Source organism: Fonsecaea erecta (assembly GCF_001651985.1).
Source record: "Fonsecaea erecta strain CBS 125763 chromosome Unknown Scaff9, whole genome shotgun sequence".
NCBI classification, from domain to species: domain Eukaryota; kingdom Fungi; phylum Ascomycota; class Eurotiomycetes; order Chaetothyriales; family Herpotrichiellaceae; genus Fonsecaea; species Fonsecaea erecta.
Window position 1 is genome coordinate 1378635 of NW_017387252.1, and position 18517 is coordinate 1397151.

Consider the following 18517-nt stretch of genomic DNA (forward strand, 5'->3'; position numbering starts at 1 on the left):
TTGATCAGTGAAATCGACGGAAAAAGCACTTTTAATTTATGAATTTGAACGAGAGGACAGGTAGTGTAGACGCAGACTCGGAGGTCGAGGATCGTCGTACACTGGATAAGGCAGTTTGTCAGTCAGGTCATCAACAAGTGAATGAGACAACCCAAACGCTGAAGCCAAACGACGCTCTTGTCAACTATCTAATGTAATGTACCTTTCTTGCGCGAAGCTGAAGCCGGGTACAGGAACGGAGTTATCGCAGTGTGTTTGAGCACAGCCTATGCGTGAACGAAACGAGGATCTGACTGTGACCGTCAACCAGCGAAGGTCTCGTGAGTCAAGGAAAGCCGTTGGGGTTTCTGAACACGAAGAGTCGTTGTCAGCGGATCGTTCAAAGGTGTGCGAGAGCGTCAAAGATGCAGTCTGCGATAGAGAGACGGCGACAGAGGCAGATTTTTGACGCCTTCTGCGATATGTAGATGGAGGGACGGTGGAGAGAAGGTGGTAGAAATGAGGCGCATGTTTGAAATCAGAAGGTAAGCCCTGGTCGGCGGCTAGTTGCGATCACGTGATAATATCATAGACTGTTCTACTGACTAATCCAAAAACGGTTAGCATGGTCACACTGCAGAAGCTACTCTTTCAATCGTGTCGCCGATGAGAGCTTCCTACATTGCCAGAGGAACTCATTGTACCTTTGTCAACCCTCAGCAATGGCGCAGTCTCTAAGGGCCAGCGTAAGTACCTCAGTCAGTCACCCCTACTGCTGTTAACCGTGGATCCAGACGCGTCTCTTCGCTCGGATGAGCTCCAGAACGTTGCCAGCTTCTCGCCGAAGCTTTGTTGCTGCCCCAATCTCAAGGATGCGTCAGTACATTTTCCTCCGTGCATCAAGATTCTTACTCATTAAGTCGCAGCGGACTTGATCCAAGACATGTACCTGAAAGAGTTACGAGCGTACAAACCTCCGCCACAGAAAGCCTCGGACGCCGAGGGACACGTTCAAAAATTCACACCTCCCGCTGTTCCCAAGTCTCCCGAAGAGACTAATTTGGCAAGTGAAATGAAGGAATACGAGGATCAAGTCGTCGAGATCGAAGGACAAGCTGCACCAGGCGAAACACAGCCTGAAGAAGACTTTTTTGAGGACATTGAAGCAGACGACGAACCGGCACACCATTGATATCGGGTGAAAGAAGTCAGATGAAATGGGTTGTACAATCAGTCAGAACATGACATAAAACATTCGATGCTTCTCGGTTTTCAAGGGAGTGATCAATCCAGTTCTCTGCAAAACGGCCGCAAGGACTACACAGATCCCCTGCCAAATAACCGTCACATTTGCACAAAAATCTCTGTTCTAGAAGTTTGAAAGTGAGCCTGACCGTCGGAAGGATTGGCCAAAGTACTAAAACATGTTGGCACGGGCAATCGGCATTGTCTTTGAGATCGATTTGTACCGTGCCAATCCCGTTGCCAGCCTCGCAGATTCATCCCCTACGCTATACCTCGTTGTGCTCTGAATGAACAGCGCAAAATTGTTGTCACGGTGAAGAAAATACTTCCCAGAAGCTGCCGAACATGATATCTTTGCCGTGATATGCCCTGTCTATCATGCATTGCCAAGGTCCGCACTGTGATTCATGACCAGCTTGGAATCCAGGTTTCTCACAGCCTCCACTCCTAGATTTCAATCACATTCATGTCCGCCGGGAATGATCTGAGGAATCCATCGCTATTGTACCCCACAAATCTGACACTCCCGAATCAAGACCACTCACAGAGAATGGAGAGTGCAGTAGCGGCCGGGAGAGGGTGTCTGAAATCTACGTAATCGTGGGTGACGATAACGTAGACCGACTACTGAACCGCTACGGTGTAAGCATTTCAATGTGCGCGAGAGGGATCTGGGCGAATGGGTAAGCCCTATTTGTGCCGAAATAGTGGAAATGTACTCGGTACGGAGTGTCTACGACACCCTCAGATCCCAGGGGCATCCATACACTCCGTACGGCGTGGTGTCTTCGGCCAGGATGGGATAAAGTCCGGACCTGATCAACGGTATCATGGATCGTCAGAGAGTGGATATGCATCAGACGGAAAAAGACGAAGAGAACGTGTTCCTACGATGGTGCGATAGGCACTATTGGCGTCAACCTGAACGATAACCCAGTTTCGCCGTGCTGTTTCCGGGCAGGCGCTGAGCAAGCGAAAACAGGCCATACAAGAGGGGACCACAGTTGGCTTAAAGTCCAGGCCCGTCGGGGGTTGATGACGCCGATGTGTCTCTCTTCAGGCTCCGCGGTCGACCATTCACAAGCGCCCGACACCCTAAAGCCACTCCACCGCTGCTAATCCTCCACCCGCGACATCCAAAACGTGCACCCTGAGCCTGAAGGACTGGGACACTCTTGATTTCCACTGTTCACACTGATACTGCTGTTGCTCCTCCTTGCTTGCTTCGCTGTCCATCCTTTGTCTTTCTCTCTGTTCATGTTGTCTTTCGTTGATGTTCTTCCTACTCTTCTGATTCTTCGAACTTCGTTAATTCTTCAGTCCCCGAAGTCTAGTACATCGATCACGACTATCGAGCCTCCCACCCCCAACCCCCTTCAATTGCGTCCACCGATCCGCTCCTCCCGGCTGGCTGAACCTGTTGTCCGTCTTGTCTCGTGTCATATCGATGTTCTTCCTTAGTTGGGTTGGACCTGATGGCGAGGAGTAGGAAAAAGTTCACATCTTTCGCTTTGGCGTAACCGCGGCGACTTGCGGGGCGTGTAGTTTGTCAAGTTTTGACACGACGACTTCATGGCCGTGGCTGCACATGTCCAAGGCCAGATCCTACCCACCCTCCCTGTTCACCCTCTGAGCCCTCTACGAATTCACCCAGAAACCACCATGTCTTCTCCGGAGTCCTTCCAACCCGATCCTCCCAGGAATTTTGTACGCTCAGCCAGCTTTACCTACCTTCCGGCGTTGGAAACCGAGCACTCCGACTCTTCCACAATCAAACGGACCTTCTCTGAACACATCATTTCTCTCCCTTCTGATCCTAAAGTCAAGGTCAACGACAGTACGCACTCGGCAAATCTGGAACTGTTCCGCCGGGTCTCTAGGAAAGCAAAGAGGAAGATGTTGGCTAGTGCTCGTTTCTCCTTGTCACCGGACGACGATGAGCCTCTGCCGCGTGAGCCGAGTAACACCAGTGGTGATAAGGATGGACAGTCAAGAAGTCTTAGCAGATCTGTCGCTGGAACTCTTCGCACTATCGCTCGGAAGTCATGGGCTGCCTCTTCATCAAGGTCCTCGTCTCCGTCGCGCCCAGAGAGCGGTACTGCAGAGAGAAAGCGAAGTTGGTCACCTAGTAAGCGGAAAATTGTCAATGCTGCAAACTCGGTCACAGTCCCCGAACCGGCAGCGTCAAGTCCTCCGCTACGTTCGTCCCCCGAAGAAGACGGATCCAAAGTAGAGGGTGCGATACAAACCCCAGGCATGGACAGACAGGGCCCAACTCCAACACCTGTGCAGAGGCCACTATCCGTCATACAATCCAAGAACAAGAGCGACCCGAATCTCAAACGCATGTCACGGAACTCTTCAGCGACTTCTTTGCGGAGTTTTGCGTCGAACGAAAGATCTCAATCGAGGCTCTCGCTGAACAAAATCCCTCCCCTACCATCTTCACTTTCAGCCGATCGATTGGCTGCCCTCAACACTGAAGTGCCACGAAGAAAAGACCCTCTATGGACCGCCTTCAGGACCCTCGACGGCGAGTACAGCGGGTTTCAAGCGAAATCAAGCCTTCAGAAGGCCAAGGTACTTCGATTAACTTTGATTCCGTTTCTTGTCAAGCACGAGCACCATCCATCCCACAAGTCTCTCCGAGCCGAGGATCTGGACCGACGAGCTGTTATTCTGAACAAGTGGTGGACCGGATTGCTGGAGATGCTTCATGGAGCAAATAATCAGTCGATCTCTGGCACAGACAGGCCTGCATTCCTAGAGTCCGCTACCAGGATTATGGTTAGGCCGGAGTGGAGAATACCAGGCTTCGCCTCGATTCTGGGAGAGAGTTCCCAACGCCATTCGATCCCCAAATCGAAGTCGACCAACTCCCTTGAATCGGAAGAAGCAGACTTTTTGATCGATTCGGTCCATCAAAACGTGCGTAACATCTTCGTCCAGAATTTACTTTCTCAGATGGAATTCGTGACCGGTATCTTGTCGTTGCGAACCGCTCCTCAGAGTCTGGTTACGTTTGCCGGAAAAGCATGTGCTTATGCCTTCTTCTTTTGTCCGGGCGTGGCGGATATGCTGGTTCGGCTGTGGTGCCTTCCGTCAAGCGCTTTAAGACGCATGTTCAGACAGTTCGGCGTTGAGAACGGAGAAAAGCTTGATTTGATCTCAAGTGCGTTGGCAAGGAATTTCCCACCACCAGTCCGCAGCCTCTGTGTGGGATCTCAAGCTTCCTTTGCGCGCCGGCTGCAGCAACGGGGGCCAATTCCCCCAGGCTCGGAAAGGATTCATTGGTTTCAACCATGGGTTGCTAGATGGTCTGGCCACAACAGTGACTTGTTCTTTGTCTTCACCAAGCAGTATCATATGCTGGTTTCCGAATTCCTGACTGAAGAAACTTCGTTGAAGGACCGCGCGGCTATTCCTGGTCTAGTCCCGGTCTGTGCGCAAATGTTGCTGATTTTGGAGACGACGATCTACCGACAAGCCGGCCAACTCGGAGTTGAGAGCTATGCCACTGGCACTGGATCCAATATGGACAACCCTGACGCCTTGGCACCGCTGCCCATGACGATCGCGAATGCCACCCGCTCGATTGCTGAAAACCGCTTGATAATGTTACTGAGAGATGTCATGGGAGATCTCGATCCTGAACATTCGCTTCTACGCAACCTTTTTCTGACCTCGTTCGACAGTGTCACCAAGGCAGCCACTGTCAAAATCTCTCTGTACAACAACGACGCATGTTTTGTGATTTGCGATTTTATGGAAGAAGTTCTTCCGATCATGTTCCGTTACCACCAGACATACATTGATACCCCAGTGCTCGACTGGCCTTTCTGGCTAGACGTCTGCAAGCAGATGTTGCAGAGTCAAACCACCCTCACCCAGATACGAGCGATCGCATTCTTGTACAGTACTTGGTCCATTCTAATACATAATGAAGGACGGAAGCGTCAATTGATTCTAGAGTGGCTACTGGACGGGAACACCTTTGAAAGGCTCTTTTGCCACTGGTCGCCCATGGTACGGCATTACTTTTACCGCCTGCTCTGCTGGAAGGTGGCGCGACACGATGGGCAGGTGTCAGACCTCGACCTGTAAGTAAGGACTGATCTGGGTTGCCTGTGAATGAGTACTGACATTGCAACAGGGAAATCTTGCAGACATTGGCAACGAGATTGAATAAATGTTGGGCCCATTATCAATATCTTGCTGCGGAAGCGGAGATGCGAGGGGTTGTGCCACCATCATCAGCGCCTTGTTCCCCTGCACCTAGCCGTGTCCTCATCATCATGCGCACTGACAGCCAACCAATTCTGACACCTTCCAAAGCAAATTTCGAGAGATATCTACCACCCTCGATCGTCACCCAGGGCTCGCCCTATCAAAACCATTCGTCAATTCTCAGCACAATCCCGGCGGCAGACTCACCGGCTCAAGGAAATAGGAAGCGATGGAGCTTGTTCCGCGGCCTCAACGTCTTTGGCACCCCAGGCAACAGCCGGCCAGGAGAAGTCACTCCGCCTGGTAGTCCGGACGATCACAGCGTCTCCACGGCCCGTGAGACTCCCGGGCCGAACAGTGCCATCACCGCGCCAGAGCGACCGGCTACGCCTCCCCATCAAGCATTCTCATTCAAGTTCTCCCTGGAATTCATTCAAGGCCGAACGAATCTGGAGAACAAGAACCGCCTGCTGACGGCACCTCTGCTCCCGCCCAACGCCCAAAGCATCCTTGGTGCGCGACGGAGCTCGGAGAGTGGAGGAAGCAGCGCCAGCCACAGCAGTGACCGCGGTAGCAGCAGCAACAGCAACAGCAACAGCAGCAGCAGCAGCAGAGGGAGTGCTATCAGTAACGACGACCGAGCTCGAGCCAGGGCGTCAGAAGTGAAGCCACTGAAGCCCAAGGAACATGAAATGGGCACAGCACGATACAGTGGGCGTTCACTGGCAGAGTGGGCTCAAGTTCTGCACGAGTGTCGCAGCTTCTACAGCAGACGGAAGCAGGAAGGTGTCCCAAGAGATAGCCTGGTAGAGACGCCGACCATGGGGGTGGAAACTTTCCGCTTGGTGAGTGGGTGATGATTTAGCTGGGGCCCATTTGCAACTTCGACAAACAGTTTTTTGCTTCTTTTGCAATCGGGGAAATGATTACGAGTGAACAGCATTTGGCTTAGAGATCATGGACTTGATGGAGGGACACATTCTAGGAGGTCTTGGGTGGACGGAGCACCAATTGCCGGCGGCGTCTTCGGAGGTCCAGGTGTGAAGCAAAGCGAATAACTGGGGGATGAATCGACATGGTGTATGTACAGAGCTGGGCTGGAGACTCGGCGCGCATATGTGCTTTCTGGTTCTGGAAATACTCTTGGTGGATGAACATGAACATTGATCTCTCTGGCAAAAGGGTCCATTGCTCAGTCGTCGTAGTGAAATACCTCATCGTGACAGACACCCTCACGTGCTACAACCCTCTTCCCCTCGAGCCTTTTGTTGACTCACCCACCTCGCTACCAATCACCACGCTCCAGTCTCGACCCTGCCCCCCACGACCCCCACGTCCTCCGTCTTTCCGCACCTGGACAATAGCCGAGGATCTTCCTCGCCGCCTCGACTCCGAGGCTGCGATCAATGAACGCCATTGACGCTCGCCTGGACTCGGATCATGAAGGCTGCAACATGCCTGGAGCTCTGTCTCCCGCACTAAACCATCAACCCGTCTTGAAAAGGGTTTTCCCAAGTCAATTATCCATCTACTTGTATTTTCGCTGCAGTCTGCGTGCTACTCAAACCACTGCCACGCTCCTCTTTCAGTCCGCCCGACTCAACTAACACCAGTTGAAAGCCCCGGCGCTGATCCTCAACGACCTGCTTGCAAGAAATAGTCAAGATGCCTACCTTCAAGTCGTTGCAGCCACCAATTGATCGTTCGTCGCTCCAAGCCCTTCCATCTTTTCTGCCCGCTTGACCTTCGAGCTAACAGCCGTGTCTTTCTGCGATCCAGTGCCATGGCATCTACCCGTATGGACTTGGCTTTTCGATTCTGAGTATAGCCCGATGCGACATCACAAGCCGGAAGAGATCCAAGGCTTTACAAATGCAGCGACAAAAGAGGTAGCAGGCCTGTTCCTATCTACGTTCTCCCTCCCATGATTACATGGCTGATCCGTCCGCATATAGCACCTCAGCTACGTCGACCTCAGACAGCACACGATTCACCTCTCCACCGCCCTCGTGAAGAACTACGGTCTTCTGCAGGGCCAGACTGTCGCCCTCTTCTCTCCCAACACGGTGTGGTACCCGTGCGCCATGTTCGGTATTCTGCGCGCGGGAGGCGTTGTGAGCGGTGCCTCGCCTGCGTATAACGTTGAGGAAATGACCTACGCCTTGAAGACCGCCGAGGCCAAATTCCTGTTCACGGTACCGAGTTCCATGGAGGTTGCCGCGGCGGCGGCCAAAAATGCAGGAATCCCGCAGAGCAGAGTGTTCTTGCTGGAGGGACAGCTGGAGGGATTCACAACCATGAAGGAATTACTTGAGATGGGCCGCTCACACGGAGAGGCAGGACAGGTCGAACAGTTCCGCCTCCCACCGGGCAAGAAGAATAAGGACGTCTGCGGTTTCCTGTCTTTCAGCTCTGGCACCACTGGCTTGCCGAAAGCTGTCATGATCGCACACTCGAATGTCATCGCTCAGTGTCTCCAGATCCAACAGATCACGCCAGCTAGCCTACGACGCATTCTTGCCGTATTGCCGCTCTTCCACATCACGGGTCTTGTGCACCAAATGCATCTACCCATCCTCCTCAACGCCAACGTCTACATGTTGCCAGCATTCACCATGGACGCCACGCTACAGACCGTCCAAGACTACAAACTCGAGGAAATGCTCCTCGTTCCCCCTATCATTATCCGCATGGTCCGCGACGAAAAGACCCTCGCAAAGTACGACCTCAGCTCTCTACGACGCTTCAGTTCGGGCGCCGCTCCCTTGAGCGCGGAAATCCTTGAGCTCCTCAAGAAACGCTTTCCCGGGACAGGTTTCAAGCAAGGCTACGGCATGACAGAATCCTGTTCGTGCATCACCGCCCATCCGCCAGAGAAGTACGACTTTAAATACGCCTTCCGCGTGGGCACGATCGTCGCGTCCACGGAGGTGAAGATTGTCGACCCGGACACGGGACGGGAATGTGGGCTGAATGAACCGGGTGAGATATGGGCGCGAGGCCCACAGGTTGTTATGGGCTATCTCAACAACCCGCAGGCCACCAGGGAGACGTTTGACAAGGATGGTTTCTTGCATACTGGCGATATTGGGTGCATTGATGAAGAAGGGCTGATCACCATCACAGTAAGTCTTCCACACATCCTGTACAAATGTGTGTCGTTCAATGTAGGCTGACGGACGTTGCAGGATCGACTGAAGGAGATGATCAAAGTGAAAGGAATCGGTGTTGCTCCTGCCGAGCTCGAAGACCTTCTCCTTGGGCATGACGACGTCGAGGATGTCGCCGTGCTTGGAATTCCCGACGACTATTCGGGCGAGCGGCCCAAGGCCTACATCGTGCTCAAGCCATCCAAGAGATCTGGCGACCTGCAAGCGACGGGCAAAAAGCTCATTAAATACGTCCAGGACAAGAAAGTGCGGCATAAATGGGTCACCGAGATTGAGTTTGTCGACGAAATCCCCAAGAGCCCCAGTGGAAAGATTCTCAGAAGGGTGCTACGGGACATGGCCAAGAGCGGAAATAAGGGTGTCGTTATCAAGGATGACAGAGAGAGAGCAAGACTATAAGAGAAAGCAGGGCTCCAAAACTCCAGAGTCGCGGAGAAAGGGTCTCAAGGCGCACAATTCAATCGAGCAGCTGAAGCAGCTGGGGCAGACATGGAGCACGTTCACGGAGGGTCGACGCCACTGCCAAGGAGACGAGAGGAGAAGAGAATGCGCCATTACCTGAAACAGTTTAAGAAGTTGAGGCATTATGTTACAGAAGGCAGACCAGTCGCACAGGCATGAATCTCGACAACGGACTGTTCGAGAAAGTCCACGCAGTGGAAAAACTGGGCAACACGACTCGTCTTCATGTAAGAGCGAGGTCTCAGCTGCGTTGTTTTGCCATGGATAATACGTTTTAGGGCTGTCCGTCCGTCCGTCTGTCGATCTGTGTCTGTCCCTTCCAATGTCCGCTTTTTGACCCCTTGGGTTGCTCAGGATGACCGAGATTTCGGCAAACCGGAGGTGGAGGGACAGTTTCCCGACGCGGAGGCAAGATATGGCCCCCAGTTGTATGCTGTGTGTATAAAATGGCCTATCCAAACATCTACCAATATATAGCTACACACCTGGTAAGAAGTACATATGAATTACAGACCAAGAGAGAAAGGGTACAGCCGAATCGTTGAACTTCTCCGGCCACCGACTCCCGCGTCTCCCGTCGTTTTGACCTTTGAGCTTCGGCCGAGTGATCGCGCTTGAAACATATTCGAGTCCCTCTCCGAGGACCTGGTCCTGTATGAGAATGGCATGGACTAGAGCTCCGCCTTCGGATGACGCATGTTAGATGGGACAGAAACAAAGAAAAGTGCCAGTGATAGAGGCCCGATGGAGGTTATCGAGCCTCGACAACCGCAACGACACCAAGGCATCCATGCTTGCGTCTCTGATTGTAGCACGTTACTGAAGGGAAAGGCTGGTAGGTACTCTTAACTCTAGAGAGCAGGCATGGTGAGAGTCTTTTCTATCGGCACCGGGGTCAAACTGACGAAGGAGTGTTCAATAAGCATGCAATTCGGGATTGTCCAAATCATACTTTGAGTCTATCATACAGTACAAGAGAGCCTTGAAACAACCATCACCCTGTTCCATCATCCTAGGCTTCGCCGTGCTGGGCTGCTATGCTCCTGCAGCCCCTTCAAAGAGAGTTGCCCAGTGTCGGCCAACGAACATCCCTTTTCACCCTTCGTAACAGGACCAAATTGTCAACTTAGGAGTCCTTCAGCTGCGCTCGTCGCCCCATTTTCCGGTCATGATGGAAATGGGGCTGTCGTCTCCCAACGTGCACTATAGTTGTGCTACCCAAACAAAACCGCGCGCAGCATTGATGCAATCAGAACGTCATGCAGCTGCAATCAGCCCTTCCTTCAAGAACTGATGGGTTCGGTCTGGCGGTATAGAGTGTCGCCGGAAGTATCTGTGAGGTCTGTCTTGGGCGCCGAGGGAAAATCACCCTCCTTGACTGGAGCCTTGCCGGTGGTGGGTGAGGGGATCCTCTGACGAGCACTTCCGACCATCTCTTGAGCCTTGGTGGCGTACGTCCCAGTGTATTGCTTCATCGTGTCGAGACCCTTGCTAGTATGCTGAGCGGTCAAGTCGCGGATCTGAGCCGTCTGCTGGCCGATAATATTTCCGGCATGCTCAAGTTGAGAGTCGATGAATTCTTTATTCTGGATGTAGGTCAAGGGACCGAGGAAGACGACACAGCTGGTAATCAAAGCCATGCCCCAGAACGGGACAATTTTGATGAGATAGTAGGTCAAGAACGCCGTCAAGAAAGCCTGGGACAGTCAGCATACGAACGCATTTTCCCGTATCGAGCCCACTTACAGCTGCAGTCACGGGGACATTTTCGGCGAAGACAAGGCGTTGGATCTCGATGACGAAAAAGTTAATAAGATTTTCCAGGTCGTCGAGAGAAGCCTCGAGAGTCTCTTTGGGAATCTTGTAGTATCGTTGGGGCCGGAGCGAGCTGGCCACACTGGAGCCATCAACGCCTTGCTTGAAGCCTCAGCAAGGGTGACCACTGGTTTAAATATTAAAGAATGTTCCTCAAATTGCACAGATTTATTCGCACATACCACCAAGAGTCATCCAGGTAATCTTGATCACATATCGAATGATAGGTAGGTACCGGCAAGCAAAGATGAAGGCGATGACGCAGGCAAAGGTAATACCGGTAGCTCGCTTGTTTTTCCACTGGAACAGCAGTCAGAGAAACACTGGTAACTTGAGAGACCAAGAGGGGACATACGCTCAACAAGGTGTAGAAGAAGGAATGATAGTCTGCTCTAGAGTCAGTTAAAGGATTTTGGAGGGAAGGGATCTGGGCCTACGCGTCAAAGTTGTATCATTGGCAGCGGTGTACGAAGGAGGCTGTCGAGAACTGGCCAGATCGCTGAATTCAGATTTGGTGGACGCGGCCTGGTCCTTAACAGAGGTTGCCACGGGACCTAAGATGTATCAGCAAGGACCATGTTATTTGGGGACCAGGAAGCATACCATTGACGATGTTCTGGGTAATGGGATGTTCTGTCACAGTGTTGACCGCGGAGGCAGCGTCTGCAAACTCGTCAGTGGAAGACGGGGAGCCATCGGTTTAAGTCCATGTCTGGCAATCGGCTGTTAGCTATGTGACTCCTCATCCGCCAGAATGTGAAATATAGCAGCAGCTTGCGCACCTTACTATTGACAAAGGCATCTTTCAGGGTTGGCTCGCCAGTGCCATTGGTGGTAGGAGCAGGAGCAAAATCGTCGGTGGTAGACATGTCGGTATGCGTAGGCAGCTCTGACGCTCGATCGTAGCCTTCAGCAGACATCTGTTAGGGATGCGTGGGATGGAAGAGGTCGGCAGTAACGATTCAGGATTGCAAACTGGGAGAAACAGTTCTGGGACGGGGTCGCCTACTGACTTTCTTAGGGTCGGCAGCAGTAAGGGATAAGATTGGGACAATGAGATGGGCTGATGAGATGGAAGATTGATGAATCGAGGAAGAAGGCAGTTTGGAGCAAGCCCAAGGATGAATTTGGAAGAGGACGAGGTGTCCGTTTTGTGAGAGTTGACAAGTTGATGTGTGGGACGTCAGTTGTGGTGATCTCTGGAAAACCTGCGGGAGCTGCAGGCGGTTTCATTTTGATTGACGGAATCCCTGGCACCTGCATCACTGACGCCTGCCTGTTGGGTGGGAAGCGGCCCCTGCAACAACCCGCTCGCTCTGACGCAACTGCCTGGAACCCTTTTTCTTTGGGCTCCCGACTATTCGTCCCAGGTAAGTCGGACACTGGTTTCCTGCTTTCTGGCTCCTTCCACTATCCTCGACGCCAGTGGTCGCGTGCTCAGCTACAGATATGCACATCAGTCCACCACCTTGGCAGACTCCCTACACACCCCGATTGGCGCTCTGATCTCTCTCCGGTATTCTGTGAATCCTTTCGCCTGATGGTCTTGAGAACGTCCATCTCATCTTTGTACCCCTGATTTGGTTATTTGGGGTCGAAGTCTTGGTGAATGTCTACCGAACTCCGAGGGTTTCAGCCTTTTTTGGGCCTGGTGGACCGACGATCCTATTACACAGCACAAATTATGGAAGCATACTGGGATGCTAAGGATTGTGCAGTTTTCTGACATGTGATAATAATCGAAGGGCTTGGCATTATTTTGTACACACAGCCTTCAGCCTCGCGCTACGTCCCGCCTGCGACGGTTGACCTCCTCTTCAGCGGTCCTCAGATATCTCGCGTCAACCCATGGGATGTCGTTGTCTTCCTGCGGGACCGGTATTGGAATTGTTCCTCAGGCGATTGGGGGAAATAATGATATCCCACCACTTTGATCCCCGACTTGACGTTTCAAGACGATTTTAGAGGTCGTGCCTCTAATATCCACTATCTGGGCCCTCTTCGCCATCGCTTAAGCCATCATCTTCCGCGCTCATTGAATCTGAGGTCATGGGCGCTCCGTCTTGGCCTCTTGTTTTGCGACCTCGTGAGCCATAGGAGATCACTTTCCACCCATCAGCTTTGGTAGGGTCTTTGACGTACTCTGACATGGGGAACTATTCGACAAGTCAGTACCAACCAAGATTGCTATTGCTTCGTGGCAACTTACATAATGATCATTCTTTTTCATTGTCACCACCCACGGCACATTGTCGAACGTCATTGCCCTTAGGCGGAAGTACGTGTTGTCATCAATCTTGTTGACTTCTTTGACGAATGCATCCAAGTCTGGTGTCTTCACCCCGTTGACGTGGGTCACAAAATTTGTAGGTGCCAACCCGTATTGATAGGCTGGCGACCCTCGACTCCTTGCACTGACGTAGATTTCCGAATGCAGCTTGCTGATCTGTTGTCTCACGGCGTGGTGTGGTTTCTGCAGAACCGCTCCACAGAAGAGCACTGCTCGTGAGGTCTCCAAGTCTTCCGTAGGCACAGTTGGGACGCGAAGTCGAATCTCTTTGCCTTTCCGAACGACAAGCGCATCGAGCCATTCCTTGTCATACATGATATCGAAGTCACTGACCCGGGTAATAAGTTGGTCGTTCAGGGTTAAAATGATGTCCCCTTCTTGTAGTAATTGTCCATCGCTAGGTCCGTTGGCTGGACCACAGTCCACTTTCCGAACAATAAACAACTGATGTCGCGACGGATTGGCCTTGGCCACTTTCGAGATCCAGTCTTCCGAGACTCCCATGATCCGACACTGTGACATTTGTACCACGTAAGACTCCATATTCAAAATCCGAAGCTTTGGTATAATACCAGACCGAATCTGGTCAATCACCGGCTTGATCATACTTGTAGCCAAGCCCAGATGATATTCCGTGTCCCTGTGACTGCCCTGGCTTCGCTCCCCCATGTAGGTTAGCCACAGAGCTTGCACCACGCCATCTGCGCTCATCAGCACTCCGGACGCACACTGAGAAGATAAACCTGTGTCAATTGTGATGGCATCGAGGTTGACCGCCCGGTATCTGGGAGCTGCTGCATTGGCAGGGATCCCGACTGCCGTAATATCCGTGACCGTGGTTTTTGCGACCACGGCCCTGTGGTTCTGATTGAACCCCACAAAGATCGTGTCGGCACCTTGTTTGATCATCTCGGTAGATAGCTTCGCAGTCTGCACTGGCGCATGCACCAATGAGGGATCATATTGAATCACAGTGTAGTTGGTCAACGGATGGAGGAACACAACTTTGCCCTCAATTTGTATCGAATCAGCGACCGTCACGGTAATGTCACACAGGTCGTATGGAACAGTGGCTCGGGACACCACCACCAGGCCTTTCTCGGCATCGATCACCAATCCGAAACCTGTTCTTCGTGCTTGAGGGTATCCATCAATCTTAATGGGCATGTAGCATGTGATCTTGACAAACGAACGGATAATTTCGGCGGCGGCAGGCAGATTGACGCCGTCCAGCTGGATGAAATCTGCCGACTTTGGCACTTGTGGCACAGCAGGAAGAGCCTTCCCCAGGTCCTTGAAATCCCACAGTCCTGTTTGATCGTTTCGCACTGATAACCTCATCTTCGGGTGCCAGTGTCGATCAATATGTATGATCGTAGTGGCGCGAGTGTGAAGATCCCTAATGTGTCGGTACGAAATGACGATTCGAGAACGGTCAGGAATCGTTTTCATAACTTCGATGAAGGTGTCGAGGTCCGGAGTTGGTTTCTGGTCCACTGTGTCGATAATCCAACCCGAAAGGGCACTGTCCAGCTTGAACGACCCGGCAGCTTCGCACACATACAGCCCTTTACAGGCGATGGCGTATAATCGAGATTGCTGATAGGACAAGTTGTGAAAACTCCCACCAGCCACAGTGACAAATCGATCTGGGGTGATTGCATGAAGATCACCCACTGCCAGTGTCACTTCGTGATCCTCTCCGCCACGCTGGAATAGGAGCTCCACCTTCCCACCCACACTGGAGTCGAGGATGGCATCAAGTTTAACGAATGATGTCAACAACTCCCCGTTGACCTTAATCAGAACATCCCCTTCCTGGATCTTGTCGTGCGCAGGTCCTTCAGGCAGTACAATCTCGGCAACAAGCATGCTGTTCTCCTTCGGATGGACTTTTCGGACTGCCGATTCCCAATTAGGCGTTAAACCCAACCTCCGACAATCGTCGAAGGGTTTCAGCACCCATTGTGTCTGGATTGTTCCTCGGGTGATTGGCTCTCCTCGTTGAAGACACTGCAGCGCGCGCAGGGGACGGTCAAGCGGTAAGAAATAATCAGTGGCAGCACCATCAATGCGGCCACCTGCTTGGAGAGCAACCGCGTGTCCACTTAAATTAACCACTGGACTACCAGAGCTTCCACCTGTGGCGGCAGCAGCAGCTTGGATGTAATTGGTGTTGAAATCACTGTAACCTTCGCCATATTCTGGGGCATTGCGATCGAGCCGACTAATCACACCTGAGAGGATGCTGAGCTTCTCGCCGGCGTCGTTACCGACCACTCTGATCTCCACGCCTACTTTTGCAGATTCCGGTTGAAGTTTGAGTGCCTGGACATTCATGTATTTGATAGCTTTGGGGTCGAATTGTAGGATTCCGAAGTCGTGGACAGGGTCGCGATAGACAGGTTTGACGTCGCACTACATTATTGTCAGCAATCTGTCAGAGTAGCAGACACATGCCGCGGGCAAACGGTAACCCACTTCTTCATGGTTGTCAAACACGCAATAACCCCAGAACGGACCGGCGCAGACAACGTGGCGATTGGTCATGATGTAGCCATTTTCAGCGTCAACCACGAACCCGGTAGCTTGCGAAGAGAGCGAGAGATCGGTATCAAAAGAGCACGTCTGACAGAAATGAATGGACACCACACTCTTAATCACTCGTTCTATGGTAGCCTGCCATTCCGGAGAATTGCCCGCGGCTGGAACAGGATTGATGATGGGGACCGAGTTCAACTTGGCCTCAATATCGTACACAGAGCCATTTTGAGGGGTAGCGTCGCCGGGTGTAGGAACTCCATTCTCTGGCTTCAATTGTTTCTTGGGCCTCTCTAGGGCCGAGGTCGGGCTTGTCCTTCTCTTGAGTCGAACTTCGCCATTGGCAGACATAGTAGAACCAGGAGAGGCAGAGAAAAGGCGAGAACTTATTGAGGTTGTTAGGGAGGTCGTTGGGGGAATCTGAAAGCTACTACTCGGTAGGAACTTTGCAGGTCGGAAGCATGCAGCGGCACGCCTCGATGATAATTTATGGTGGGCGGTCGGGTTGTGTCTGGATATGAAGGGTCGGTTGGAGGTCTTGAGGTGCAGGGCACGTAAATGGGTTGTGAAGCCGAGACTAGAGGAAAAGTTCGATGCAGAAGAATCACAAAATCGAAGAGAAGTAAAATAAGCCCTGGAGAGGTATGGGCAGATACTGGATATCATCCAGATTAGAAAATAAGACTCCACAAAGGCTGAGCAGAGGCTCAGAAGCAAAAATGACTTCGATGTCGCAGGCAAAGTAAGGCAAGATTGGTCCTTGCCAGGACAAGGCTGAGGTGTTCTGAAAATGGGGTCGGCGCCTAAGGCAGAGAGACACATGCTGCTCCACCAATGCCTCTGCTCCGTGGTCAAGTCTTGGCGCCTGAAGCAGAGTTAAAATCTACTCGGAACTCACTGTGCCGCTTTAAACCCGTCACTGCGCGACTCACACTTGCTTTTTTACACCTCTACTCACCCGCCTGCACACCCTCCACGTCGCCCCGCTCACCTGCGACAGTCCCAATACGTCCTTTCGCCATGTCTCCGCGCCGAGTAGGAGATGTGGCCTGTTTCTAGGCCCCCAAGGACATGGTTCTGCCCTTCCTTTCCCGTTGCTGAGGTCCCTCCCCTTCTGTCTGATTTCCCCGTCTAGCTTGTTCTCATGAAGCATAAAATAGAGCCCAAACCTGGCCTAGCCCCCCCGACCCCCCCACCCCCCCCACAAACTGACTATCTGTGGAATCCTCTGTCTTGAGATTACTGATATTCGAACACCTACCTTTAGGATATGGGAGTGTTGCTTCACTAATACGCCGTCATAAGTAACCACGTACCCTTGCCCTCAGGCGTCAGTGACTCATTCATACTCCCCTCAAGTAAATCTACTTAGTCCGTAGACTTATCCCACGTAGAGCGATTTATAACACTTTCTACCTATACACACATCGTTTTCATTTCAAAACAATGCTTGTTAAGGGAACCAGGCGTCTAGTGTTGTTTCTTGTGCTAATCTCAACGGTGGTTCAAAATGTGCGGATAGTCTACAACAAAAGCCGGACCACATTTCCAGTTTATGGCAGCAAGCGGCCAGATGACTCCATCCGTGGTTGCCAGAAGAAGGACGCTCGCAAGCTCTGCAGGAAGCATTTTCAGAGCTTATATATGATGAAGAAAGCAGCATCTCAACATCACACAATGAAATCTTTTCTGTGTCGACCAGGGACAAGAAATATTTTCCGATCGACTTCGGAAAAGAGGAAAGGCTCAAATGCTAGCTTCATACCTCAGCCGCTGATGGAAGACACCTGGATCATTGTCGCGCAGCGAATTTCTGACGACGATGAGAGTTCGCTACCGTTTTCGGAGCTCGTCCGCAATGCCAGATTGAAGAACGGTAGACTCGTGTGCATTGGTTCTCCTGGAATACTCGGCATGTATACATTACTCAAAGAGACGAGCAAGTAAGATTTACGTGAGCATAGTCGAAGGCATCCAGATATCCCATCAACTGGACCACAGCGGCGAATACCACCAGGACATGAAAGATCGAATGGGAGCCCCATAGGTCGAATTTGCCAGGATATCGACTTTCGGGAAACCTGGTCTTAGGAGCACATGTGTCAGGGTGAATTTCTCTCTTGTGTGCGAAAACGGAGACTTACCGCATAAAAGGAAGTCCCAGATAGAAGACAGCCAGCTTTTGCCAGAGTATAGGGAAGAGCTTTTCTCATCATTTGCGATATACCGAACACATTAAGTCCATGGATCAAGGGCGCAACACCGCACAAGCCAGTCGCCACGAACATTAACGCTCGGAAGAGGCGATACTTTGAGCCCTGGAACTTGGGATGCATTGTCATGAGGATAGTTAATGACCCAAAAACTCCAATCTATCACACGAGGAAAGAAGAGCGTTAGACTCAAATACCAGGTCTGAGATGAGGAAAACAAATTTGTGCACATGGAGATTGACTAACCATAGCCCAGTATATATTGCGTGGCAAAGGGTCACACCAGAAAACCACATATATTCCCAAGACAAGGTCCCCCAGGATGAAGATGACTACACCCAGCATGTCCAATCGCAGGCAGAAATGCTCCACGTGTTGGGAGTGGTTCATCAAGGTGTGGTACGTCGCCGACAACGATAGACACGTGACGGCCGCTAACATGAAGATGGAGAAAGCAGCGAAATCGGCGCCAGTGACCCCGGAGTATCTACTGGTCAGGTACTGCTGGATATACCATTCGCCGAGTAGGAAGAAAACGGCCGGGATGAGGTGGGTATAGATGTTGACCGACTCGT

General features: G+C 51.8%; 4 protein-coding genes across 4 annotated transcripts; 2 read left to right on the forward strand and 2 right to left on the reverse strand.

The window, feature by feature from the left end:
• Positions 1 to 701: 701 nt before the first annotated feature.
• On the forward strand, positions 702 to 1171 carry AYL99_09714 (F-type H+-transporting ATPase subunit H; the record flags this gene model as incomplete). Its single annotated transcript, XM_018841221.1, has 3 exons — positions 702 to 725; positions 774 to 855; positions 906 to 1171. The coding sequence occupies 3 exons, from the start codon at positions 702 to 704 to the stop codon at positions 1169 to 1171; spliced, it is 372 nt and encodes a 123-aa protein (XP_018689902.1).
• A 1715-nt stretch (positions 1172 to 2886) lies between these two features.
• Positions 2887 to 9020, forward strand: AYL99_09715 (hypothetical protein; the record flags this gene model as incomplete). Its single annotated transcript, XM_018841222.1, has 4 exons — positions 2887 to 5324; positions 5378 to 6296; positions 7407 to 8576; positions 8640 to 9020. The coding sequence occupies 4 exons, from the start codon at positions 2887 to 2889 to the stop codon at positions 9018 to 9020; spliced, it is 4908 nt and encodes a 1635-aa protein (XP_018689903.1).
• A 1346-nt stretch (positions 9021 to 10366) lies between these two features.
• Positions 10367 to 11818, reverse strand: AYL99_09716 (hypothetical protein; the record flags this gene model as incomplete). Its single annotated transcript, XM_018841223.1, has 7 exons — positions 10367 to 10780; positions 10830 to 10996; positions 11081 to 11198; positions 11254 to 11285; positions 11336 to 11452; positions 11502 to 11561; positions 11686 to 11818. The coding sequence occupies 7 exons, from the start codon at positions 11816 to 11818 to the stop codon at positions 10367 to 10369; spliced, it is 1041 nt and encodes a 346-aa protein (XP_018689904.1).
• A 1056-nt stretch (positions 11819 to 12874) lies between these two features.
• Positions 12875 to 16080, reverse strand: AYL99_09717 (Pro-apoptotic serine protease nma111; the record flags this gene model as incomplete). Its single annotated transcript, XM_018841224.1, has 3 exons — positions 12875 to 13054; positions 13108 to 15606; positions 15670 to 16080. The coding sequence occupies 3 exons, from the start codon at positions 16078 to 16080 to the stop codon at positions 12875 to 12877; spliced, it is 3090 nt and encodes a 1029-aa protein (XP_018689905.1).
• Positions 16081 to 18517: the final 2437 nt, after the last annotated feature.